Raw genomic sequence first — 12,810 nt, 5'->3', positions numbered from 1 at the left:
AGAAAATGTGCTAGGTGCTAAGGAAATATAACTGTGAACAAGATAAACCAGGCTGTGGCCTCGACCTGATACTTTTGCTTTTCTTGCTGATTTCTACATGACATTTGATATTCTCTGGTAGAATTTTGTTTTTTGGAAAGTCAGAGTCATATGAGGCCTCTTCTGGCATACTTATAAAGTTTCTTTATGGCAAAATTGATAGAAATCTTTAACTTAGCGAAGGAAAAAAGATAGTCAGTCTAGGATAGTCAGCATCCTTTCAACAAACATGTTGAGGTCAAGTTAGCTCTTAAGCAATATGGTGGCTGGCGGCCAACGAGGCAGTTTAGACCATTCGGTTGCGCTTGTGAGTTGGGGAGTCTGTGATGCCTTCACCGCACTGGGTCGTGGTGCGCTTGCGGTTTCCCCCACTGTCCACGGTGAGGGCCAGTTCTGACTGGAGGAGGTTCAAGTCGCCCTCGAGGAAGCTACTTTTTCGGTGCCCGTTGCTGGCCACGGAGCTGTCTTGAGGCGGGGAGCCAGGGGCACTTGCTTGCACGCTGATGCTGGCCATGGCGCCGTTGAGGCAGTGCAGGGCGATGGCCTCGTGGAAGGGCTGCAGGTCGACGTCCACTGATGAGCCGGACTCAGTGACCTCAGCTTGGCTCGGGGCCCCAGCGGGCGGCTTCAGGGGCGTTCTGCTAGTGAGTGGCGCTGGAGGGGCAGGAGGCACTTTGCCGCACAGGAAGCTAATCAGGTCTTCGCGACGAATGACACTCCGGCCCTTTTTCACCCACTCCAACACATCTTTGATGCGACGCTGGTAGCCAACCTGGACGCCCAGGTCAAAACTTCGTTGGTGGGCATCTCCACTCTCTTTATAGAGGCTGGTCACGGCCATGGCTGCGTTCTGGAAGGGATCCCACATCGAGAATTCTGGCTCTTGGCACTCAGAATCCTTGTAGAGCTGGGCCACGGCGGTGGCCGAGTTCTGGAAGAGATACCACAGCTTCTGCTGCTCGCTCTTGAGCCCCGCCGCCTCAGGGGCCGCCTCTTCCTGAAGCTCGGGGGCCAGCTCCTCTTCTCGCTCTACCTCAGCCAGGCACTGACGTTCCCACTTTGAGAACCAGTGGTCCGCGACCTCCGCCTCGCCCTCCCTCTGCTGCTCCTCCATTCTCCTCCTCCTCCTCTGCCTCCTCACCTACTGCTCGGAGCTGCCCTCCTTCCGCGACCGCCGGCTTCTCCTCGTGCGCCGGCGGGCGGGCCGGCGCGCAGGCGACGGGGGCCCTGAGGCCAACTGCTAGCGCGCGCGCCGCCCGCGGCCCTGGTGCACGCCCCGCCCCTCCCCGCCCCGCCCCTCCGGGCCAGCCCCTGGCAACGCCGTGGTCGCTACCTTCGCGACCGCGGAGGTAACCCCGCAGCCGCCAGCGTCGCCGCTCTGCCCTCTTCTGGCCGCACCGTGTGCTCTTACAGCCCCCCCATGGCGCCGCGGCCTCTGCGCCGCCGCCGCCGCCGCCACCGCCTCCTGGGTCGCGGCTAGCGCTGCGACCCGGAGGCGTGTTCCCAGCCCCTGCTTGCGCCGAGAAGTCGGAGGGGGCCGGCAGGAGCGCTGCCTCGATGCGGCGCTTGCCTACCGCTTGGCCCCCTTTTCACACATTTTTGGGGACTTGACAGTTTCATCCAATGAGCTGAATAAATTTTACATCCTATGTTGCCAGAGAGGATTATGGGGCAACTTCATGGTGTCGATCCTATCCAGGTTGTCGATCGGGGAGGTCCGGGGATAGAATGCAAAGATTGTGGCCCTCGTGGGTAGGCAGGCAGTCTGGACCCCAGCAATGTTCTGCACACAGCAGGTGCCTGAGAAAAGTGTTTTCCGTGGACCAAAGCAGTATTTTGTAAAGGAAAAAAAAATCACATCAAGAAAAGCTCTTGTCCCCGCCGTCCCTTTTTTTGGGCCTCAGTTTCCCCATGTGTCCAACGAGTTCGGCGGATTAAGTCTCTAGAAAGCACTTCCAGTTGTGACTGAGAACTTTTGTGCTGTTCTTGCAAAGCACTTGTTGGGGGCTAGTTGCAGACTTAACTAAATTCTGCGAGTTAACAGCACAAATGTCATTGATCCCCTCCCACTCCTGTATTCTTGCAAAGGTTTTCTCATTAAGTAAAATTGGGTGGGGGTTCCGTATGGACTACTCTCAAATATTGAAAATTATTCCAAGATGAAGGGGCAAAAAGAAAAAAAGTAGAAAGCCCAAACACGGGATTTTCTAATCTAAGTGTAAGTTCAGTTCCTTTTAGGAAAGAAAAAAGGTACCTAATTTCCAACACCCTAAAAATTCTAGCTAGTTAAAACCTCATAATAATACCAAAACTAAGATAAAACGGTTTGGGAAACTAACATCTTTTCCTTGGGTTCAATAAAAAAATCCTTGTAATGATGCAATCCTTTTTCCCAGTGCAGACAATTCCACAGAAAACTATATTTAAAAAGAAAAACTATCACTGAGCTAAAAGTAACATCAAAATGGGAGGAACTAACATGCGATCATTTTTAAGATTTAGAGAAAAAAGTCAGAATGTCACAGTTTTTGTTGTGGCATATTTGTTAAGTATCCAGAAAGCCTTACAAACAACAACAACAACAAAAATACAGGAAGCGAAATCTTCTAGCAAAATATGTATAATAATTCCCAAGCATGGAAATTAGTACATAAAAATAAAATGATCTTATCATTAAGCTTCATCATCTTCCTTAAAGAAATACATGTTTCTAAGTTAAATTTAAAAGAGAAGAAGAAGAGGGAATTGTGCCCTTTCTCTGCAAACCAGGCTTTTTCACGATTCATTAAACCCTTTTTCCATATGTGTAATTGGACTCTTCTCATTTACATAAACGAAAGATGAGGCAAAAGACCTAAAATCAGCCCAAAAGGCCAGAGATGTTTCTCATTCTATGTTTTAAAAAATGTAGAAGAAAACTTAAGGAAGAGCCTCCTTCCTCACCCCCTCCCCACCAGACACGAATACTTCGTGGCCAAAGAGCCGATTCGTAGAGCTTTGAGGTTTGTCTGGGACATGCAGCCTCACAATTATTAGCAGAGGCACATGATTTTATTTTCTCTAAGTAAGAAGCTTGGACCAAAATGACCGACAGAACACCACATCCTACTTTCTCTCCTCATATTTGATTGGGTTAAAAACCAAGAAGAAAGACTGCACTGTCTTTTAAAGAGCACACCCCTCTGCTTAGGCTTGAGTTGTCTGGCTGGTATTCTCCATTCACTTGGTTTCAGCACCTGATTAATTAGTTAATTAGTACTTAGAGCTGACTAGCCCCGGTCGGCAATTTTCATGCCCTGCATGGTGAAATGTTGAATCCAGCATTGAAATTTCTATGTCACACACCCTAATTATTATCACCTCACCACTTTTAACACCATTGCACCAAATTATTATTATAGACAGGGCTAGACGACTGTGTGGGAATATGTTCTTTCTGAGAAGTAATGGTAGACAATATTTTTCACTGTCGCTCTTAACACATTTAAGTAAAACAATCGAATGGGGAAAATTCCAATCCACTTAGCCTCCAACTCCTTCCATTGAGAAAATGATTTTATGAGAGATGTCAGAAAAATCACACCAGAAATTGTAGTAATGCTTTTGTTAGTTCCCAAGATGCCAAAGAGTGTGCTTACACAATATCTCGAGATTAGTTTTGTTCCCATATATTCTAAAATCTTAAGAATTTCTAAAAAATATTAAAAAAGCATAAAAGAATTTCTTTAAATTTTTTTGTAGAAAATAGATACAAACCCCCCAAAAAGACTTTTTTTTACTCACTGTAAGGAAATGATGCTATGTGGAGGGGGGACTTTTAATGTTTAAAAAAGCTCACAGTTTAGGAATCAATTTTCTATGGGAAGAAATATTCCTTGGCCCTGCCCCATTCTTCCATAAATTTGATGTCATCACTTAGCTTAAATATCAACTACATAAAAAATAGCTTTCATAAAATAAGTTAGGACACAAACCTAGAAAAGTTTGATTTTTAGCATTTCTTAATGTACCTTTACTAAAAAGGGTCTTGTATGTCAGTGATTTCTAGTACAACTGGTAACTATTTTCACCTGGAAACAATCCTTATATATGAGTACTGGGTTGCCCGTAATTGTAAGAGCTAAATGGTACACAAAACTAGATACACAACCCCACAGACCAGTAAATGGGTCAGACTCAAAGCAAAAGTAAACACCAACCTTAGGAAATGAAAGAAGTTAAAAGATAAGTGTTAAGGACCTTATTCTTTTTGGAGAATAAAACAAGATTTAGTAGCTTTCCACTTAATTTAAATGAAAAGAATCACTACCTTACATATTGCAGTGATAATGTAATGGGGAAAGAAAACAAAAAAGTCTTTGTACAAATGACACCTCCTATAGTTGTTGTGAAGAAACTTTTCCCCTTGGTATCTGCTAACAAATTCTAATTAATGCTGCACATTCCTTTACTGAAATCATTTAATGCGTAACAAGGGGGGTAAAAAGAAATGCTGAATGCTCGTGATTGCCCTGTTAGAATTATGGGAGTGAAAGCCTGGGGCCCCAAACTTACTGTCTATTAAAGCCAAGCTTTGAAAAAGAAATGCAACCTACAAAAGCTGTCAATCTCCCTTGCCCCTAAAGCCTGGGTTCACATGGATTCAAGTGACAGCCCTCCTCCCCCATGCACAATACATCAATCTGTCTCTCCCACAAGCACCCACAGCCCATTGTGCTGGCCGCAGGTGCCTATTATGGCACCCATGGCTGCCTCCCACAGCTCCGCCCCTGAGAAACAGGAACTACAGACAATGGAGCCCTGTGGGAAGACAGAGGTGGGTGTTGGGAGGGATAACAGACAGATGGTAAAGGGTACAGAGTAGTAAGGTAGTTTCAAAACAAATGTCAAACATTCAAAATTATTGCTTTCGTGTGCCCCCCCTTTTGAATTGCCTTTGCTTCAATCACCATCTGCCATAATTATGAAAACACTTTACCTGTTAAGACGAATATTTGCTCTTCATTTTTAGTAGTGGTAGAAGGGATGACCTTCAATACTCCTGTTTAGCCTCTAGGTTTCTCAAGGTCACAGAATGAGGGATTTTAGTTAAGTGATGCCAATAGACCATACAGAGAAGGAAGGAATTTTTATAAGGTTTGTGATTCCTCTTCAAGCTTAGTTTGAAGCTCCAGGATGGGTAAAAATTATAAAAACTAGTAACTTTGGATAATATGCTATATTCGTGAAACCAAAGTACTATGAGACTTCATACAAATGTCACACCAAGCAGGTGGAAATTCTTAGACCATTTCTTTTCTGGAAAGGAGATATGAAAAGGGACATGAAGTAGATTTAATAATAAATAAAATGTCTAATTTAATAAATCTGACTCAGCCTCTTTTCCTATTCCTGAACATGCCACAATAAATAACAAAATTTGTTTTGAAAATTGCTAAATACTATTCACATCAAGTAACGCCAGAAAAAGTACATTTTAAATATTTCATTTCATAAAACGTCATTTATCTGTGGTGTTTTAATCTTCTGAGTTCAGTACTAATTAAAAAGCGATAAATAGAAGAATTAAAATACATGCCCCAAACACATATATTAGTTCTAATAATTTGATTTAGTTGCTTTTGTTCTTAAGTGTTCATCTCAGTATAACACTTATTCCTGTTTCCAAGATAATTTATTATAAATTAAAGCCAAATTAATAATTTCATCACTGCTATTACTACCTGTCTCAAACCAAAAGCGACCAAGAAAAATCTGGCACAAGTATAAGTCATAGTCAAGACAATTGGTGACTTGTTGGGATGAGGGTACCCCCAGAATAATGCCAAGGACTAAAACCAGCCAGTTTTCCTGAAGCAAACAAGAGAGTCTTGGTTTGCTGTCAAAAACCACAAACTAGGCTTTAACTAGGAACTGTCAGAGATCCAAGTGAGCTCCTGGCCAGGGAGAGCTTAATTAGCAGAGTTGGTTTGGGTTTTTAAATTACACAAGAAAAACAACCAATACACTATGAAAGCATACAGTGGTCTAATGTAGCACAGAATTCACTATTCCATTATATTTGTGTGTGTAGTGATTTTGTACATTTCATTAACAATTTAAATTTAGATTTTAAACATTATTTTTGTACCCATTACCAGGGCATGTTTCTTTTGTTTTTTTCTTGTGTGTCCTTTCACAGACTTTTTTTTGTATTCATCACCAAATACAGAGATATTCATGCCTCTTCTTTTTTTATACAAATAGTAGCATACACTGTTCTTTTAACCTGATAGATCTTGGAGATCTGTCGGTAACAGAACATTAAGAGCTTACGGAGCATACTTCTTTGAATCATATCTGGTATTTGCAAAAATTAAGACTCCAGCTCAACAATGGGAACTGTATCTTGTACATAATTCCAAAACTTAGCTACCAAAGTGATCAAGCCATTTCTATTGACAATGATTGCATTAGGCATAGGTATTTCATTTCAAATACTCAGAAATTAGTGCAGCTCACTCCAATTATCCATGTAAATGGGAATTAGATAAATTGTGTAAGAAAAAGTCACAGACAACCCATAGATACAACTTTTGTTAGAGATGCATAGATGGGAACACTTTTAAGATATTTAATGGTAAAGTTTGTAAATTGTTTGTACAGCATCCAAAATAGTTATAGTTCAAAACAAATCTCTAAGACTTTCCACTTGATCTGTGGTCCATTATTCATATTCCTGGTATCTCACACAAAAATGACCTTGCTGAATTGATTTAGCTGACTAAAAGATACCACATTTTAGTTGTAACATTAGTTGACAATACACAGTCCTTTTACCTGTGCTCCAACACAAAGCTCTGTGATTTCTAAATGTTTGCCCTGGATCTACTGAGTCTATCCATTTAAAAATTAACATAGAATATTGGTTAAAATCCAAGATTATATTGTCAGACAAACCTGGATTCTAATATTGGTTCTGAAGCTTGAAAGTGGTGTGATTTAACTTCTCTGATGCTCCCTTTTCTCTAAAATGAGGATAATAATAGTACCTACTTCATAGGTTTGTCGTAAAGAGTGAGACCACATTCACACTTAAAACAATGCCTAGAGTGTAGTAAATCCTCAACAAACACTATATGTAATAATAATAATAGCAGTTATAGGACTCCAGGAATTAATTAGATGGATTCTCAGACACAACTGATCAGCAAAATCATATGAAGGAGCTTTTTAAAAACACTCATACCCCAGCCATACCTCCTTTAAGAAATTCCAATTGAATAGCTCTGTGGTGAGGCCTGGGAATTTGGAGAATCTGTATTTTAAAGCACCACAGAGGTGTACATTAAAGAAATCCCAAAATGACAACCACTAAGCTGACCAAGAAAGCAGTAGGTCATAATTTGTACAGGAAATCAGGGTCTTGGTGAAGAATATACTTAAGATGGACACAAATACCATCATCATACTACATACACATAACTACATACTACATACTACATAACTAAGAAACCAGAAGTTATTTATATGTTTTTGATTGACAATAAAAATGAAATATAATTAGAAACTCTAAGGAAACAAAAAGCTGTACCATCATCCTAGTCCTAATAGGAAACATACTAAAATGTGCTGTCATTCTGAGCCATTAAAAGAGTATAAGAAAACATAATCCATTTGATTTTGATACTTGAAACATTTCTCCTCCCAGCTATACTTCTGTAGGGCCATAAGATTTCATTTTTTTTCTCCATGGTTCCAATCATGCTAACTGGTCTCACCATGAATAATATTTACATGAAGATTACTATTAGAAATGCTATTGATCGCATTACAACAAAGATATTTGTATCAGAATGTTTATTGCAGCCTAATTCATAATTGCCAGGTCATGGAAGAAGCCCAAGTGCCCATCGATCCACGAATGGATCAATAAACTGTGGTATATGTACACCATGGAATACTATGCAGTCATAAAGAAAGATGGAGACTTTACATCCTTCATGTTCACATGGATGGAGCTGGAGAATGTTCTTCTGAGCAAAGTATCACAAGAATGGAAGAAAAAATATCCAATGTACACACCCCTATTATGAAATTTATTTAAACCTTTTTATATGAAAGCTATAACCTAATAACAACCTAAGGATACTGGGAGGGGGGAGGGAGGGGGAAGAGGGTGGAGGGAGAGGGATTCGAGGGTTCATTTCTGTGGTTCATCTTACAAGGGTACAAGTGAATCTTTCTATGAGTAGAATATGAAAGTTTTAACACAATAACTAAGAAAGTTACAAGGCTATGTTAACCAGTTTGATGGAAGTGTTTTGGATTGTGTGTGAAAACATCACACTGTACCCCCAAAGTACATCAATGTACACAGTTACCATTCAATAAAAAAAAAGAAAGAAATGCTATTTATTGGTTCAATTTTTTTTAATTAAACTTTTAATTTTGAGGCAATCTTAGATTCACATGCAGTTATAAGAAACAATGTAGACAGATCAGAGAGCTCAAGTGTACTCTCTACTCAGTTTCACCCAGTGACAACACCTAGAAAAACCAGAATACAACTTCATAGCCAGAGCCCCACATAGCCAAGGCAATTCTCAGTAATAGTAACAAAGCCAGGGGCCTTACCCTACCAGAATTTAGGTTGTACTACAAGGCCACAGTGATCAAAACAGCATGGTATTGGCACAAAAATAGAGATATAGACATTTGGAAATAGAAAACCATGAGATGAAACTAGCATCTTAGAACCACCTGATCTTTGATAAACCAAACAAGAATATACATTGGGGAAAAAGAATCCCTATTCAATAAATGGTTCTGAGAGAACTGATGATCCCATGTAAAAGACTGAAACTGGAACTCTCATCACAAAAATTGATACAAGATTGATGAACGATTTAAATCTAAGGCATGAAACAATAAAAATCCTCCAAGAAATTGTGGGGAAAACACCTGAAGATAGGGGGCCAAGTGCTGTGGCTCATGCCTATAATCCTACCACTCTAGGAGGCCAAGGAGGGTGGATTGTCTGAGCTCACAGGTTTGAGACCAGCCTGAGCCAGAGTGAGACCACCACCTCCAAAAACAACCGGGCGTTGTGGCAGGTGACTGTAGTCCCAGCTACTTGGGAGGCTGAAGCAGGAGGATGGCTTGAGTCCAAGAGTTTGAGGTTGCTGTGAACTATGACGCCATAGCACTCTACCCAGGGTGACAAAGTGAGACTCTGTCTCAAAAAAAAAGAAAGAAAAAAGAGAAAGAAAACACTTGAAGACATTGGCCATTGCCCTGAGGAAAGATTTTATGAAGAAGACTTCCGTTGCACTTGCAACAACAAAAATAAATAAATGGACTTAATTAAACTGAAAAGCTTCTGCCCAGCTAAGGAGACAACAACCAAAGCAAACAGACAACCTTTAGAATGGGAAAAGATATTTGCATATTATGAATTGGACAAAGGCTTGATAACTAGGATCTACAGAGAACTCAATCAACAAAGAAAGAGCCAACAATCCCATATATCACTGGGCAAGAGACACAAATAGAACCTTCTCTAAGGAAGACAGACAACTGGCTAACAAACATGGAAAAATGCTCATCGTCTCTAATCATCAGAGAAATGTAAATCAAAACCACCCTGAGACATCACCTAACCCCAGTGAGAACAGCCCACATCACAAAGTCTCAAAGCTGCCCATGCTGGCGTGGATATGGAGAGAAGACAAGGAACACTTTTACACTGCTGATGAGACTGCAAACTAATACAACCTTTTTGGAAGGAAGTATGAAAAATCTTCAAAGAACTCAAATTAGACCTCCCTCCCATTTGATCCTGCAATACCATTACTAGGCACCTACCCAGAAGAAAAAAAAATCCTTTTATCATAGGGACATTTACACTAGACTGTTTATCAAAGCCCAATTTACAATCACCAAAATGTGGAAACAGCCTAAATGCCCACCAACCCACGAATGGATTAATAAGCTGTGGTATAGGTATACCATGGAATACTATTCAGCCATTTAAAAAGATAGAGACATCACATCTTCTATATTAACCTGGATGGAGGTGGAACACGTTCTTCTTAGTAAAGCAGCACAAGAATGGAGAAGCAAGAATCCAATGTACTCAATTCTAATGTGAAGGCAGTAGATGAGCTAATACAAGGGGAGCAGGAAGAGGGGAAGAAGGAGGAGGATGGGTGTCATAGTGTATGGCACACCTCTTGTGGGCAGGACACGATTATAAGAGGGACTTTATCTAACAAATGAAATCAGTGTAACCTAATTCTTTGTACCCTCAGTAAATCCCAAACAATAAAATAAAATAAAACACAATATAACAACCAGGATATTGACATTGGCACAGTCAAGATTCAGAACAATTCCATCAACACAAGGATTGGGTATGATTCCTTTTATATCTACACTGTCCTCCCATTCTCTCTGCGCCCTAATCCACAACAAAATAAACTTTTCTCCATTTCTTTATATATATTTTTGAATTTCAAGAATGCAGGAGTCAGAGTCCAGAGTCAAGAGTCGGAGCCAGGGCAAGGAAGGGTCTGTGGTGGGCTCAGTGTGCAGTCCAGGCTGCAGAGTGCTGATCCAGGCACCAAGAGAAGGCCTAGGCTTGTCTAGGATGCCTTCCAGCCCTCTAGAGTGGGGAGAACTTGGCAGTGTTTGGGAAATTAAATTATGCAAGCTTCCCACTACCCTCAGACACCCTGAGGAGGCAGCAGCAGGAGCACACCATCTACACCAAGGAACAGTAGAGCGAGCTAGAAAAACACTGTGAAATGAACAAGTACCTCACCCATGAGGACCACCAAGTCCTGGCAGAATGACTGAATCTGCAGGAGCATCAAGTGCAGGTGTAGTTCAAGAACCTCAGGGCCAAACAGTCTCAGCAGTGGCTCCAGCAACTACAGCAACTACAGGGATGCCAAGGCCACAAAGGCCAGGGCCACAGAGCCTGAGGACCCTGCGTTGCACCCATCTGCCCCAGGGCTCATGCCCTCAGCCACAGCAACCCTGTGTTCCCACAGCACCGAGGTTTCTGGAGTACCCCTCTTCCAATCCCCTCAGGAATCTCCCCATAAGCAGAACCCACCACCAACTACAGCCTCCACCAGGTCTGGGGGTTCCCAGAAGGGCATTCCCTGCTATAGACCCAAGATGATACCCAACCTCAGGCCCAAGCCCCTGCTCAGGTCCAGGCCCAACCTCAGACCCATTCCCATGTTCATTCCCAGGCCCAACCCCAGTCATAGGCACATTCCCAGGCTTAACCTTAGTCCCAGGCCCATTCCCAGGCCTAGCTTCAGTCCTGAGCCCAGGCCCTGGCTAATGCCCATTTCCAGGCTTAGGGTCACTCCCAGATCCTGCCCCAGACCCAGCCCCAGGCCTAGGTTCATGCCTCTTCCCAGGCCCACGCTCATTCCCAGATCCTGCCCCTGCTCCTGCCGCAGACCCAGGTCCAGACCCAGGCTCATTCCCAGACCCTGCCCCACACCCAGGCTCATTTCTAGGCCCTGCTCCAGGCTCAGGTTCATTTCCAGGCTTTTCCCCATGACCAGGCCCAGGCTCATTCCCAGGCTCTGCCCCAGACCCAGCCCTGGGCCCAGTGTGGACCCAGTGCCCTTATGCCTCTGATTTCTTGGCAGACATTCCGTTATGTGACATCTCTGAGCTCATCTTACCCCAAGACTCCCCCCATGTCTCCTCGGTTTCCATCACCACATCTGAGCACCAAGAGGGGGTTGATTTTGTGGACAAAAAAGACTCAGGCTCTAGGTCATTTCTGGTTTTATAGGGAGTTGTACCTGTAACTTTGAATCTTGGTAATAAAGGAAAACTTTAACCCACCAACAAAAATAAATAAGAGAATGCATATAAATGATATTATACAATCTAACAATGTGTAACCTTTGGGGATTGGCATGTTCCCCTCAGCATAGTCCCTGGAGATTCTCCAGGTTGTTGCTTGTTGTAGCTCTTTTTTATTGCTGAGTAGTATTCCATAGCATGTATGTAGCAGTTTGTTTAACTATTTGCCTGTTGAAGGACAGCTGGGTTGTCTCCAGTTTATAAATAAAGCTATTATGGATAAAGCTGCTCTGGACATTTGTGTACACATTTTTGTGTGGAGTGAAATCTTCTTTTATCTGGGTAAAGTGTGCAGAAGTGAAGTTGGTGGGTTGTATTAGTGTTTGAATATTTAGTTTTTTAAAGAAATTTCCCAATTTTTTTCCAAAGTGGGTGTACCATTTTACATTTCCACCAGCAATGTACAAGTGAGCCAGTTGCACCAAATCTTCCTAAGAATTTCTTAGTGTCACTAAATTTAACCCTTCTGATGGACTCACAGTGACATCTCATTGTGCTTTTAATTGGTGTTTCCCTACTGTCTAACGATGTTGAACATATTTCCATCTGCCTGTTTGCCATCTGTATATCACCCTTGGTGAAATGCCTACTGGTCTCTTTTGCCCTTTGGTTTGCTTTCATGTATCAACCTATGGCTAAAGCATACTGAGAATTTTATTAAAATTGTAAAACACGATTTCTCTTACTCTTAATTTGGTTATTTTATTTTTAAATTTAACAATTAGAAAGGCACTTACTATCTACCAGTCCCTATTTTAAGTGTTTTGAGATATTTATTTTTCAATTTAAGTGAAATTTAATATTACAGCAACCCTATGAAGCATATATTGTTGTTCAGGAACAAGTGGTGGAGCTGGTACTTGAACCAAGAAAATAGCTGCTATCAGCTTACCA

At 41.9% G+C, this 12,810-nt stretch overlaps 1 protein-coding gene across 1 annotated transcript; it reads right to left on the bottom strand.

Moving 5' to 3' along the window:
• Positions 1 to 325: 325 nt before the first annotated feature.
• On the bottom strand, positions 326 to 1,157 carry LOC100942733 (UPF0472 protein C16orf72). Its single transcript, XM_012809933.1, has one exon. The coding sequence runs from the start codon at positions 1,151 to 1,153 to the stop codon at positions 326 to 328; it is 828 nt and encodes a 275-aa protein (XP_012665387.1). The 5' UTR covers positions 1,154 to 1,157.
• Between the last annotated feature and the right edge of the window lie 11,653 nt (positions 1,158 to 12,810).

The sequence above is a fragment of the Otolemur garnettii genome, unplaced genomic scaffold (genome assembly GCF_000181295.1).
Source record: "Otolemur garnettii isolate 467f Iridium unplaced genomic scaffold, OtoGar3 scaffold00117, whole genome shotgun sequence".
Classification (NCBI taxonomy): Eukaryota; Metazoa; Chordata; class Mammalia; order Primates; family Galagidae; genus Otolemur; species Otolemur garnettii.
Note: the sequence above shows the minus strand (reverse complement) of the source record. Positions and strands in the feature narration are given on the sequence as shown.

Excerpts from the sequence above, each read along its gene's own strand:
- LOC100942733 (XM_012809933.1), bottom strand. The coding sequence starts at position 1,153 with ATGGAGGAGCAGCAGAGGGAGGGCGAGGCGGAGGTCGCGGACCACTGG.